At 37.6% G+C, this 15,668-nt stretch overlaps 1 protein-coding gene across 1 annotated transcript in view; it reads left to right on the forward strand.

Moving 5' to 3' along the window:
* Positions 1–762: 762 nt before the first annotated feature.
* Positions 763–15,668, forward strand: part of LOC101743980 (facilitated trehalose transporter Tret1-like) — a 61,373-nt gene continuing 46,467 nt past the window's right edge. The window contains exon 1 of the mRNA XM_004927653.5: positions 763–829. Within this exon, the coding sequence (XP_004927710.2) occupies positions 822–829 (8 nt within the window). The 5' untranslated portion in view covers positions 763–821. The remainder of the gene's footprint in view (positions 830–15,668) is intronic.

A 15,668-nucleotide genomic window follows, 5' to 3' on the forward strand; every position in this document is an offset into this window, starting at 1 on the left:
TACCCTCAGTTAATAACATAAAACAGCCTTGCTTTACAATTAATATGTGTATAGAATTATCTTATATATGAAAATGTATCTGTGCAATGTATGTACGCGCATAGCTTCAGAACGCCGGTAACAAATTGGATAATTCATATATTTTTTTTGCGTCTGTTATTGTCAGGAGAAGGTTCTTAATGAAGAAAAAATTAAGAGAATGTCGCGCAAAATTAGAAAAATTAACCAGCATATTAAATTTTCTAATGATTTTTGAATGTAACCTTATGGCGTTCAACATAACATTGACAGAATGCGTGCTGAAAATATTGTAAAATATTAGGTAGTTTATTACGAGTACCTATATTATAATGATGACAGGACGTAATGTGAATGCAGCTTACCCACCTAAGGCAGGATATTAAAGTCTCACGGAATGCAAACAACAAACGAATAATCAGAAATAAATCAATAAAGATAATTTTAAAATTTAGTAAGCATAAATTTCTTTCATCATGTTTTTTTTTACATATTGTGTTAAAAAATTTAAACAGTTGCTTCCTATGGGGCTTAAAATCATCTGTATATCTTGGCGCCCAAATTATATATTCTCGAATAGTTATTTACTTTTATATCGTAATATTATTGTAAATAAACTTCATTAAAATCTATAGCGTTCTCTTTGCCTACGTTTTACTGTATTTTTTTTCTTCGTGATACGCAATATTAACAGCTCTATACAGATCAAATACACCCTCGTACAACCAACAGGCGTCAGTCCTCAGTTCTCCCCTCGCTGTGAAGGATAGTACACGTTCACTTCACCACTCACCACGCGGGAGATGCAAAGGTATGATTATATTAGCCAATTAAATTATAAGTAACTCGTTTGTTACTAAAAAAAAACATGTAAATTAATAAATAATTTACGCAAAAAAGAGGTTTATTTTAAATTTACAACAACAATATGACATTGAAATACCAGGGTCACATGAAGTGTAAAGAGATTCTAAAGTACATTAGTGACAAATGGATCGCGTCTCGTTAAAGACGAATTGTACTGGATTCTGCCAGCCTGGTGCCTATTTTGTTTTCTCTTATATTATATCATGACGCGCAATATTATTAAAAATTAAGCTTCATTCGTGGATTAAGTAGAAGATTATTTTAATAGACATAGCGACATAAAATTGAATTGAGAAATATCTTACGTCCAAAATTGGGATTAAGGCGGTCGAATTTAGTAGCATTATAAGAATGGATATCGTTTTTGAAGTTAAACATAATAAAATTCAAGCTTCTAATGTTATAGATAATTTATGCAACCATTTTTGGTTTTGATTTGTTTTATTTTGATCTAAATACACAGAATAAATAAGTCCAGTAGGCGAGATAAAAGCATAAAATACATAAACATATTTTAAATCGAATGTCAGAACTAATTTTTCTTAAACTAGTGAAACCCGCTTTCGTTCCATACGTAAAGTTATTCTGTTGATTATTCGAAAAATTCTTTGATACGAATCCGGCCTTGACAATTAAAAACGAAATATTAAATAAAGCTATCAAATTCTGTCGAAACATAACTGATGCTCGGATGTGCATGGTCCATTTGGTAATCTACATATTAACACGTGAAGCAAAAACTTTGTACCCCTTTTTACGACAATTGCGCGGACGGAGGAGTATGAAATTTTCCACACTTATAGAGAATATAGAAAAGGAATGCAGAATGTGATTTTTTTTTTAAATTATGCATAAAAATACATTAAATCAATAAAAAAAAACATTACACACCCGACCATGTATTTGACACACACACGCATGCATACTATTTGTTTATTGTCAAACTTTTCTTATTGCTTATAGTCTGTGGTCAAATTAAGTATAGTTTAAATATTGTTTGTCTTTATTAATATTTGTCTAAGATGTAGATTATAGAAGTATAAGTCTTTGACAATAGAATCATAATAGTGTACAAACCTATAATTTCAATTAATTATAATAGTCGAATTTCGACTACCGTGGGACCACTAGTCAATAAAATTATGTTATTGTGACCGAATGATTTCCGGGTTTGAACCTTTTTTTAGTAATGCTGTGAGTTGAAAATTGATGAAAACGAAAAAGCGACACCAGAAAGAGATACAATTAAAAATACATGTGTGCAATTCACACGTGGTAGAAGTGAAACCTTCCAAAATTAAAATACAATTATCCTAAACGTCTTAAGTATATGTAAAATTTTGTCATTAGTAAATAATTGTAAGGTAGCGCCCTCTGTGAATTGATATTTTAATTTCACGTATAATCCTAAATTAAAATTCACTACAAGAGCTTTCATACACACGTTAGTATTAAAAAATCTCACAGATGGCGCTGTATTAAATAGTATGTATATTTCTGTCTCATTCTTTGCTGGCTTCATCCTACACATTTTTGTATTTGTGTCTCTTACCTGTCGTTTTTTCCGTTGCATCCGGTTTGAAATACAACGATTCTAAAGAAGTTTTCACTTCAATAGTATTACCTTTACTGCACACATTCCTTTATATCAATTTAAGCACTTGGTATAACATACGAGTCGCCTCAGTCTATTTTGAGAAATGAACCTTTTTTGTTGCTTAGATGCGTGGACCAGCTCACGGCTCACCAACTACTAACACATTTATTTATTTATTTTTATTGCTTATACGGGTGGACGACCTCACGGCCCACCTGGTTGAGTGGTTACCGGAGCCCATAGATATCTACAGCGTAAATGCCACCACCCACCTTGAGGCATGAGTTGGAAGGTCTCATTTTTAGCATTACAACGGCTGGCCCGCCCTTCAAACCGAAACGCATTACTGCTTCACGGCAGAAATAGGCAGGGTGGCGGTACCTACCCGTGCGGACTGACAAGAGGTCCTACCACCAGTAAAAAATGAGCAGATGATGTATCTGCTATTTTTTTTTAGCAAATACGTTATTAAAAAGCAAGGCGCTGATTATATTTTTGAAAATATCATGCCGTTATTGAGCCAAGTGATTATCAAATCCAAAAAGAATTTCGCTCTTAGCTATTCACGCTTTAAGCTGTTATGCAAAAAGTGTTTGGAGCTTTCAATGCGAAGCTTCATCTATTATCTTCTCTCAACGAAAGAAATATTTTCGTGAACTTGCAAATTTTTAAACGATCTGAAAAGTTCTAATTTGTTATTCCAGAGTTGAATTTTTTTGTTAATGTCTAGAAGACTCATCCTAGTTTCCACATAATTTGTTTTATATTATGAATATATCTGAAATTAGAAGTATTTCCACGGAGAGTAGTGACATTGCTGGATCTTTGATAAAAAAGTTTTTTTTTTTAAATGTTTTTATTAGTTTTCCTAGTATTTATGTTAGGGTTTATTTCATATTTATCTCTTATACTCTCTTCATAGCTACCACGATGGCTAATTACTCGCAGTCAGACTAGAGGCGAAAGAAGAAATATTAAAACATGCATGGATAAAATATTGCACATCAGTGATTTGGGATTCCCTTTCTTTCGAGTACCTGGTCTTTGGGTTCTGTTCAGTTCTTCGCGATCTTACTAACTTTATACTACTTATACTAATATGAAATTTGTACTAATTTCACATTACTTGTGGTAGGACCTCTTGTGAGTCCGCACGGGTAGGTACCACCACTCTGCCTAGTTCTGCCGTAAAGCAGTAATGCGTTTCGGTTTGAAGTGCGGGGCAGCCGTTGTAGCTATACTGAGAACTTAGAATTTATAATTCAAGGCGGGTGGCGCATTTACGTTGTAGATGTCTATGGGCTCCAGTAACCACTTAACACCAGGTGGGTTGTGAGCTCGTTCACCCATCTACGCAATACTACAAAAATAAATAAATAAAAAACACATTCATAATTATGTCTGAAGATCGACCTTGTAAATTTTGCTTAGAATATTTATAGAATGATTTTATACTACGAAGTAATTCTATTTATTTATATTAATTACTACCTGACCCGGCAGACTTCGTAGTGCCTCAATCGATAAATAAAAGATACATCAAGGGGACACATCAAAGGAAAAACATTTTTTTTGTTTTTATATAATTCCGAGCTTTTTTATATTTTCTCACCTTTTAAACCTTCTCTGGGCTTCCACGAATAATTCAAGACCAAAATTAGCCAAATCGGTGCAGCCGTTCTCGAGTTTTAGCGAGACTAACTAACATAAATTCATTTTTATATATATAGATAGATTTTATACTTCGAAGTAATTCTATTTATTTATTTATTATTAATCGTACGCGATAAAATAAGAAAGGTGTAAATAGCCATCCGGGTATTTGGCTCGACGCCAGCGGTTTTTGTTGGTTACATTTATTACTTACATTACGTAAATTACATTATCTAATTACAAACGTCACTTTATCGATTATTGAGTAGTCATAAAATCTATGAGTAAATAGGGAAACCTTGGTTGTAAATAATAAAGTAATACAAAAACATTTTTCATCATCATCATTATTATTGTCATTGTCATTGTCATTCTCCTGCCCTTCTCCAGTCACCAGGGGTCGGCGCAACATGCTTTTTTTTATAGCCTTTGTAGGCAGACGAGCGTACGGCCCACCCGATGGTAAGTGGTTACCGTCGCCCATGGACTTCAGCAATGCCAGGAGCAGAGCCAAGCCGCTGCCTTCCGCAAAATGCTTTCTCTTTCCATACTCTACTATCATATACCATCTCTCCGCTCACTCCCTTCTTACCCATATCGTGTTTCACGCTATCCATTCATTTTTTCTTAGGTCTATATCTTCCTCTAAAGCCTTCTACGTTCATAGTTAAAGCTCTCTTAACAACCTCATTGTCATTTCGTCTCATAAAATATGCATACTATCTCAAACGCGCGCTTCTTAACATCTCTTTCACAGGTGCCACTTTCAGAGTTCCTCTAACTTATTCATTCAGTGTTCTATCAATCCCATTCCATTATTTATAAAATCATAATAAATAATTTAGTGCTTAATTTTTACCTCTAACATAATATTCATACCGTGTTCTATCGATTCCATTCAGTTTTCTGTAAAATCATAATAAACTAGAGGTCCCGCAGTAGTCGAAATTCGACTGTAATTAATTGGAATTGTAAGTTTGTACACTATTATGATTTTATTTTATACTTCTTTATTCACAAATTTCGCCAAAGGTACACTATAAAAAAATATTAACAAAGACAAACAATATTTAATCTATTCTCAATTTGACCACAGACGTCAAGTACTTCAGTGTCAAGAACAAAAGTTTGACAATAAATAGTATGCATGCGTGTGTGCGTCAAATACATGGTATGTAGTGTGTGTAATGTTTTCTTTATTGATTTAATGTATCTTTTATGCATTATTTAAAAAAATATATTAGCATTGTGCACTTCTTCTCTATATTCTCTATAAGTGTGGAAAATTTCATACTCCTCCGTCCACGCAATTTTCGTAAAAAGGCATACAAAGTTTTTGCTTCACGTATTGATATATAGGTAATTTAATACTTTTTTTTGTGTTTAATGCAATTTTGACAGTCGTATAGACATTTTTTAGAAAATATTTTTAAAATAAACTACCCTCGTTCCTTTAAGCCGTTGTCCTGAAAAAGAGGGTACTAACATTTATTCCCACCCTTCCTCAATCTGCACAGTTTCGATATATTCTCCTTAGAGAAATAAATATGTACAGCCCGCAGTGAGAGAGACCGACTCTCCGTGTAATTAGATAATTAGTCTGATGCTTTAGTTTTTGGTCCACGAAAAACGAGGAAAATGGTTTTGGTCATGAATTGTCTTGTATTGCACGTTGCGACTCTTGGATGCACCGATGTAGGGGCTTCCAGAGCTACGACGTGTATTTCTTTAAATAATATTTGATATTTTTACTGGTGGTAGGACCTCTTGTGAGTCCGCGCGGGTGGGTACCACCACCCTGCTTATTTCTACCGTGAAGCAGTAATGCGTTTCGGTTTGAAGGGTGGGGCAGCCGTTGTAACTATACTGAGACCTTAGAACTCATATCTCAAGGTAGATGTCTATTGGCTCAGGTAACGACTTAACACCAAGTGGACCGTGAGCTCGTCCACTTACCTAAGCGATCAAAAAATAAAAAATAAATGAAAAAAGCGACAGCTTATCGATGTCGCTCGTTTTCGTGGCCCAAGCTGAATTCAGAACATTTCAAACTTTTCCCCAAAGACTTTGAAAGCTAGCCACAGACTCGCGCGGCTGATGCGGTTTGCCGTTGTTTGGGTGTGCTGAGCAGAAATGCTTTGTCGATTATGAAATGTTTTTTCGTAACAATATTTTAATATTAAATTACTGATTTTTCAAATCGAAGAAACATTATTATAGTCGAATGCCCGACTGACTCGTCGCTGTTGTTTCCAAATTACAATGAACTGCGATCTTTTTGTGTTTTCTTGTTTATTCTTCGGATGATTTTCCTATTCATATTTCTTTAAAATGTTATTTATACTTATAGGAAGAAAAACTAATTACATTGTTCTTGATTTTCTTGAAGAGACCAATGTGGAAGAAGGAATTAGTCAGTGGCGGATCTACCCCAAGGCCCGGTAGGCCCAGGTCTAGGCTGGCCAGATTTAGGGGCGGCCCCAATCGTGTCAAAAAACTTATTATATTAACGTATGGCGGGCGGCACTGCATAGTGCAATCTATTATACCGCATAAAACAATTTTTTTTCCCTAAATTTCTAAATCTATTTATATGAAAGTTGGCAATTATGTAATTTCATTATGTAGTCTATATGGTGGATGCCGAGAAAGGGGCGGATGATGGCTTGGGGCCTAGGGCGGCCGAGATTGCAAATCCGCCACTGGAATTAGTGAAAAACTAAACGAAGTTGGCTAGGAAATCAGTTCAGAGGTCTCTATGTTAATGTCTATGGATCCCGTAAGATCAGGTAGGGTGTGAGCTCGTCCACCCATCTAAGTAAAAAACAAAGGAACGATCAATCATTACATATTACGTGGAAATTGGGGATATTTTGGCTGAATTTAAATGGAATGTTTTTCTTTTGTGGTTACATCCTATTGCGGAAAATTTATTTTATAGAAAAACTTCAAGCAGCGTAGTGTAGGAGGAGGAAGTGACATCCTGCTTCCGAACAAAGAGGCAGGATGTTTATTAGATGAAAAAGGATCTTTCAGGGAAACTCTGTTATTAAATTTATTCGGGTTCGTGTTCAAAAGTACTAGGCTCTCATGACTTTGAAGGAAGCTCTTTGTCTTTTCTGCTTTGATGAAATCTATATATTAATACGTGAAGCAAAAACTTTGTATCCCTTTTTACGAAAATTGCGCGGACGGAGGAGTATGAAATTTTCCACACTTATAGAGAATATAGAGAAGAAGTGCACAATGCTAATATTTTTATAAAATAATGCATAAAAGATACATTAAAACAATAAAGAAAACATTACACACACTACATACCATGTATTTGACGCACACACACATGCATATGACGGCGTTAACAATATTTCTAATAAACATCACGTGCAACAGGCGTGACTCACACAAGCCGGGTGCGCCGGCCGTGTCGTTCCATTCGTGCAACAGAAGTGACTCATGAACCAGCTGCGCCGGCTAGTATAAAAAGGCGGTGCGTGCCTTGCAAGAAACATTCGTTGGACTGCGCTTGCCCGGTGCACTTACTATATCCTTGTTACGTTGTGTCATTCAGTGACTGTTGTACGTACTGGTTAAAGTTGGACAAGTGTTATAGTGAATTGTTAAGATAACATATTGTTGATTAAATCAGGAATCGGAAGTGACATCGTTTTACTTGGTGTTCAACAAGATAATGTCTACCCTCAAGCTTACATCAGAAGTGGGATCAGGACTCTACTCTCACTGGCGTGACGTGTTTGAACATGTTCGAAGTACAGCAAAAAAAAAACATGATGCAGATCAGAATACTAGTAGTGGTACGCCACAAGAGCGTGAATGCAGCATACGTAAGTCGTGTAATAACGTCTCTGTTACCTCGATGGAAGATCTGAGCCACGAAGAAATCGTCACATCTTACGTTCTGGCTCATGTTGCCCAGTTTAACTGTCGACTTCATCACATGGCATTTACTAACGGAAATACAACACGTAACAAGCTATTGCAAGAAATTAAGGCAAGTGCAAATCTCAAGTAAGGTAAAAGCTCCTAATACGGCGGTAGTCAAAATCGCTTCCTATTACGGTGGTATTTCTATTTTCGAGATTTATTCTTGTTTTATTCAGTTTAAACTCACCAAAACGGAATCTATTTATTCTAAATCTATTACTTCATAACTTAACTGATGTTGTCAAGTGTAGCATATAAACAACACTACAAGATATATCAGTTTGTATCACGGCATCAACGTGAGAGGAGTTTCCATACAAACGCGGAACAAAAAAATAAGTACACTAATATTTAGAAACTAAGTTTTTTGTATTAATAAGTCGTTCAACTTTGTTAATGTGTTATTTATAGCATTTTCCTACTATTATACTTACTTTTTAAATAACTTGTTTCATATATGTAACTCATTTTTTACTCAAAAAATAAGAAACAAAATACCGCCGTAATACGGTACGAATTTTATAGATTAATCCTAATACGGTGGTATAACTCCGAAATAGGGAATATACTGGGCATATTTAATTGTTTATAACTTTCAATTTATTAACTTATTGAATTAGTTCCAAGTTCAGTTGGAATAATTATTAATCTTGTAAATTAGAAACCATATTCTGCGGTATGTATTGTTCATTAAAAATCTAGTTAAATATGAAAACTGTCGAGTGCAAAATGTTGGTTTCTTAGAAGGGGTCAAAATAGGAAGGTGTATTTTAATTAATCACAAATCATTTGTTTTGTATAACTGTTGACTTGAGTTTTACACATCTGTGCCAAAAAACTGTTATCGTTTGATTAAGTATTTACATTCTTTGTTTATCGAAATTTTGATGGGTCAGAATTAGGATTAAAAAATACGAGTAGTTTTCCTATTACGGTGGCAGTTATTTCCAGGTAACTCTGTGTTAGGTTCTATGATCTTCTATTACGGTCATATTCATAGAACATAAAATTACAAGTTTTAGGATGCCATAGAAATAATAGAAAGGTTATTTGTTTATACTTATTTTACACAAAAAGATAATACAATAAAAACAGATTTAAAGAATGTCTAAATACTATGTACAAAGGCGAGCTTAACTCTTCATGAGTTTTCTTCCAGCAAACCCTTTTCAGAGAGAAATACGACGTATAAGAGGGGAATAGTGTACAAGTGAAAGGTTATTAAAATATATTAAATACAGTGGATTTCATTAATAACGACCTCGGTTACAGCGACGTCAAACTTATGTCCCTTGAATTTAAAGCATACTTTCCTAAGAAATTCATTCGGTAAGAGCGACTTTGGATACTATAGCGTCAATTTCGGGTAGGTATAGCGATTTGTTTTTATGAACCATTTATGACAGATTCCCAGAAATCCCGTACGGATATTTCTATTGAGTCAGCAAAGGCACAAAGACTCATTCATAAAACTATTAAACTTTCTTATCTTTTGTTTACATTCACAGATGGTCAAGCAAATGCTTTGTTTGTTTGTTCCTAAGCAGTCCTCAATAAATTTACCATTAAGTAATTCTATTTTGTTCATCTTAAATATGTATAGCTCTATTCAGACAGCAGTGGCAGCGGCCACCGCATCAGCCACCGAACAGTTTTATCCTTTCAAGCGATACTGCTCTATAAAACAATGTAGATAAAGCTTAAAATTCTTTCAAAGCTGAAAGTGCCCTTCGCACCTTTTTTTTCTCCTACCAATGCTGATAGCCTTGGCAGGCTATTTCAGCTTCCCCTTGACGTGTGACTCAAACCGGAGAGTTGCTAACACTGACCCTAGCAAGAGCAGTGCTTCGAAGAATCTACCACTGGATCGGAAACGCGACCAACTGAAAAGATCCGGTGAGAAACTCAGTGGGCTGCGTCTATAGGTTGATTTCTTCTTCGAGTTCTTCATCGCAAGCGACGGGTTCAGGACGGTAACCGGTGCTTGAAGTACCTAAAAGCACTGTTAATGGATCGGGAAGATCCGTAATGACGTGCTTAGGGCGACGTCGACTGTTTACCATTCGGTCTACAAGATCGGGTAGGCCTTCGCATCGCTGCCGGCCGTTGCCACCGATGTCTGAATTGAGCCGAAAACTTCACTTACCTTAAGTTTAAGTCTAAAAAACCTTAGTTACTCCTTATATCATCAGCTATCTATTAGTGAACGTCTCGTCAAAATCGGTCCAGTCGTTCCAGAGATTAGCCGGAACAAACAGACAGACAGACAAAAATTGTAAAAAATGTTATTTTGGTGTATGTACCGTATATATATTTATATGCATGTGGTAAAAAGCGGTTATTTCAATATTACAAACAGACACTCCAATTTTATTTATGTGTATAATTCTCATGTTAAAATACAATCCAAATCACTTTTAAACGCGGTAAAAATGTACTCTTCTTTCCGAGCCGATCTGTGTGAATGCACGGTTATATTACATTTGTATTATAAATTTCATTATATGTGGTCAATTAATGCAAAACTTACAATTTAAGTTCTTCACATTATATTATTTACTTAATAAATATATATACTATATTATAAAATAATGTTCGGAACTTAATAAATATAATTTCTGACCCTCTGTATTAGGAACCGTCTACCGCAGTAATAGGCTCTGACCTCAATCATACCTCCGTATTAGGGAAAATCGACCCGGCTATTTAAAACATTTTTTAAAATAAGTAATTTCTAGAAAAGAAACATAGACTCAACAGTAATACGAAATTTAAATTCCATTTTTGACGATGAAAATTTTTTCCACCTTTAGAAATACTTACAAATGCTTATTTTTCTTTCTTACTTTCAAATTTTGCGAAATACCTCCGTAATAGGTGCTTTTACCTTAAAACTTCGATCGCAATAATGGATCTGTCATGACGAGTGGGTAGTTCCGACACGAATCGTTTTTAAGCCAATGACTACTGCTAGAGTTACATGGCACTAGTACAGTAAACCAGGACATGAGACTGTGAATTGTCGCTGAAATTTTAGAATCTACTCAATTCAATACCAATAACACTACACGTTCGATGACTTCGGGCTCCAGCAAGCAAGCAAACAAGAAAGCAAGCAAGTTTCCGTGGGGAAGAAAAATTGACACATCTGAAGTCGTCGTGACCTGTAAGATAAGACGTCCGGTGCGTTCGTGTCTGGTGATGCGGCGGTGTTCGGGTTCCGCTGGCGGATGCAGGTTTTTCCGGTGAAGTGCGTGCTTGTGCGTGCTTGACAAGTGTTCGCGGTTGGCTTCCTCAGTGTGGGAGTAACATCGTGTAGCCGGAGGTGAGACTTCCGCGGTCGCGGCCCACCCAGTCCGCGAGAACCCGGCAGATCGCCTCGACGGTACGGAGGCCGGCCGACGGGTCCGCCAAACGACGAGATCATGCCTCCAGCACGGACTGCCGATATTGGAGCCCCCGCGCTCCGGCTGCACTTGCGCTAGGGCGCGCCGCCTCGTAGGAGACTGTGAGGTATCATTGAATAACTCTGACTGCGATCGCGCGCTGCCGGCGCCGCAGCGCGGCGACGTTCTCGTGGGTAAGGACGTGGCACCAGACGGGTGCTCCGTATAGTGCCATCGACCGCACGGGTACCATCACCCTGCCTATTTCTGCCGTGAAGCAGTGGTGTATTTCGGTCTGAAGGGTGGGGCAGCGGTTGTAACTATACTGAGACCTTAGAACTTCTATCTCAAGGTGTGTGGTGCGTTTATGCTGTGGATATCTATGGGTTCCAGTAACCACTTAACGCAAGGTGGGCTGTGAGCTCGTCCACACATTAATACGAAGAGCATAATCAAACGAAATTAGATACGAAGTTTAAAGGGCCGTTTAAAGTAGTTGAAGTATTGGATGGTGTCGATTTAATTTTGACTCTCACACATTCGCTTAAGGCTCGAGCTGTTACTTGCCTCACAAAAATACAGCCTGCAAAACCTGAACAACCTCCTCATCCGTGGGCGCCCGGCTCTCGCCTGCAAGTCGGCTGTTACATGTGCGGTGATGCGAGCCATGTAGCTTCTGGGTGTTCCATGCGCTACAAGAAGAAAAACGACACTGCTCCAGGTGCTGTGGCAGGTCCAACCAGAGACGTCAACGTGTGTTCCAGAGCTTCAGTGTGTTACAGATAAGTGGTTTTGGCTCCCCCTTTATGTTCCATTCAGGGTCAGACTGTAGTCTTATAAAACTAAGCCATAGTAATTTATTCAATGGTAAGCGGTTTCATGAACAAGTCACCGTAGTCACCCTAGACACGTCCTTACGGATCCATCAGATCCAATAACTCTTGCATTAGATACCTTTAGGAGCAGGCTGAGGAACCCCAGTAATCGTACTCATCGAACTCGACAAAGAGGTCGACGTGCAACCTAACCCATGCATCAGCCCACTGAGTTTCTCGCCGGATCTTCTCAGTGGGTCGCGATTCCGATCCGGTAGTAGATTCATTCGCGAAGCAATTGCTCTTGAGTTGTTAGGTCTCCTGCGGAGACGCTCGGGCAGTTGTTAGCAAATCCCACCCCTCTTGGCTGAGCCTTTGCTCGCCCACCCGTCCTGGTGAAGCGGGAAAGGCCTCCGGACCACCAGTAATCTTTCAATCATCTGCAGTTATGGAAAACGATAGGTATAAGTTGAGACATGTAAATGGTTCTAGTGTACAAAGTTTCCCATGAAAACTTACGCGAAGTACCTCGAGGCCCGTCAGGCCTACTAGAAATTTCTGAAAATTATAGTGACGATGACGTGACGGCGTACACAGATGGGTTAAGTAATCTTGTTCATGAAACTGATCTTAATGATGACGACTCTATCACTGACAATAGAAGCGACATTTTTGTCCGCAAATAGCGATACAGCAAACATAGTCTGCGGGTAGTGATACAATGTCTGTAAGCTCAGGCACCTCAGGTGCAGGTGTTGGAAATGTAGAAAACGATGGTAGGTCTCGCACTATTTCTGAAGAAATTCCGTATAAATGTTCTGGTTTAAGAGATGTTTTAACAAACGCTACCGTACACGCAGATTAAAAAAAAAAAAAGAGAATTGTATGTGGCTAGAGAGATGTTAATCCGGACTAGCAAAAAAAAAAAGAGAAAAAAAAAAGAAATTGTAAGTCATTGAAGGGTGTATCCGGTCCAATGACTTGGCTAAAGGGATGTTAATCCGGACTAGCAAAAAAAAAAAAAGAGAAAAAAAAATGTAGGTCGTTGAAGGGTGTATCCGGTCCAACGACTTGGCTAAAGGGATGTTGATCCGGACTAGCAAAGAATAAAAAAAAAAGAGAAAAAAAAAAAAGAGAAAAAAAAATGAGAAAAAAAGTGTGAAGTCATTGAAGGGTCTGTCCGGTCCAATGGCTTGGCTATAGGGATTTTCATCCGGACTAGCCACAACAATTAGCTACAGGGATTGCGATCCGGTCTAGCATTATCCGGTCCAGTTCGAAAAACTGAAGGGATAACAATTCCGATTTAAGTTAAAAGGGACATACTTACATACCTGAAGAGATTTAAATGAACTGGCTCAGGTATGTAAGCAGTCAGTATTTATAGCCAGTATAGGATTTTCTAAAGAATTATGCGAACCGAACCGTATTAGATTGTTAATATCATAGACCACGTTTTAAGTTGCATCCATTAATGTCAGGATGAACGAATACGCTTATTGTCTACAGAACAACCATAAAAAGGCGCACGAGGACGAGCGCATGTCAGTATGGCCGTGACGGCGTTAACAATATTTCTAATAAACATCACGTGCAACAGGCGTGACTCACACAAGCCGGGTGCGCCGGCCGTGTCGTTCCATTCGTGCAACAGAAGTGACTCATGAACCAGCTGCGCCGGCTAGTATAAAAAGGCGGTGCGTGCCTTGCAAGAAACATTCGTTGGACTGCGCTTGCCCGGTGCACTTACTATATCCTTGTTACGTTGTGTCATTCAGTGACTGTTGTACGTACTGGTTAAAGTTGGACAAGTGTTATAGTGAATTGTTAAGATAACATATTGTTGATTAAATCAGGAATCGGAAGTGACATCGTTTTACTTGGTGTTCAACAAGATAATGTCTACCCTCAAGCTTACACATACTATATTTTATTGTCAAACTTTTGTTCTTGACGTCTGTTGTCAAATTGAGATTAAATATTGTTTGTCTTTGTTAATATTTTTTATAGTGTAGTCTTGGCGAAATTTGTGATTATAGAAGTATAAAATACAATCATAATAGTGTACAAACTTACAATTCCAATTAGTTATAGTCGAATTTCGACTACTGCGGGACCTCTAGTATATATTAATACGTGAAGCAAAAACTTTTTAGGTACCCCTTTTTACGCAAATTGCGCGGACGGAGGAGTGTGAAATATCCCAAACTTATAGAGTATATAGAGAGGAATGCAGAATGTTAATATTATTTTTAATTATGCATAATAAAATCAATAACAAAATTATTTTTTTACATTATATTATATTTATTACATTATACTTGAAGTTTGAAGGCTTGAAGTCCTCGTGGCCTAAAGGATAAGACGTCCGGTGCATTCGTATCTAGCAATCCACCAGTGTTCGAATCGACTACTGCGGTACCTCTAGTATAAATAATTTGGAGATTGTTCGATTTTTGTGCTTCAAAATTGGTTTACGAATCGAAGGCGAAACTTTATCTTCAGTAGACTGATCCATTTGATGTTACCAATTTCGCTTGTAAATAATTTGTGGCTCACCAATTAACATTAATTAATATTTGATGACACACGATTTCGTCTGTGTTATAATTCAAAAGTAATGAAACACGTTTTTTTTTATTGCCCTTTTAGGCAGACGAGCATACGGCCCACCTGATGATGAGTGGTTACCGTCGCCCATGTACTTCAGCAATGCCAGGGGCAGAGCCAAGCCGCTGTTTCGTGAGTGCTAGAGATGACTGTCATGGAGTCATTTGGCTCATTCTTTTCTTTTAATCAGGCGAAAAACAGATTCTCAGCTCTGACTAGACGCCAAACCCTCCGAACCGATTGGACCTCTAAGTCGGCAGGCTATCCAAAGCCCACTTAGGCGCTGCTGCAGACTCGTATCCTTGGTCTAAGCCGCTGGATCAGAGCCAGCCTGTATCACCTGATTGCTCTTTCACAACGACAAATAACCTTCTAGCGTTAAGACTTAAAACCCTTAAAACAATTTTGTGATCGATTCTTGAAATGTGTGCAATTTTTTTTTTTATTTTTTTTTTTTTTTTATTGCTTAGATGGTTGGACGAGCTCACAGCCCACCTGGTGTTAAGTGGTTACTGGAGCCCATAGACATCTACAACGTAAATGCGCCACCCACCTTGAGATATAAGTTCTAACGTCTCAGTATAGTTACAACGGCTACCCCACCCTTCAAACCGAAACGCATTACTGCTTCACGGCAGAAATAGGCAGGGTGGTGGTACCTACCCGTGCGGACTCACAATAGGTCCTACCACCAATGATTACGCAAATTATAATTTTGCGGGTTTGATTTTTATTACACGTTGTTATTCCTTCACCGTGGAAGTCAATCGTGAACAT

Source organism: Bombyx mori, chromosome 20 (genome assembly GCF_030269925.1).
Source record: "Bombyx mori chromosome 20, ASM3026992v2".
In the NCBI taxonomy this organism is placed as follows: Eukaryota; Metazoa; Arthropoda; class Insecta; order Lepidoptera; family Bombycidae; genus Bombyx; species Bombyx mori.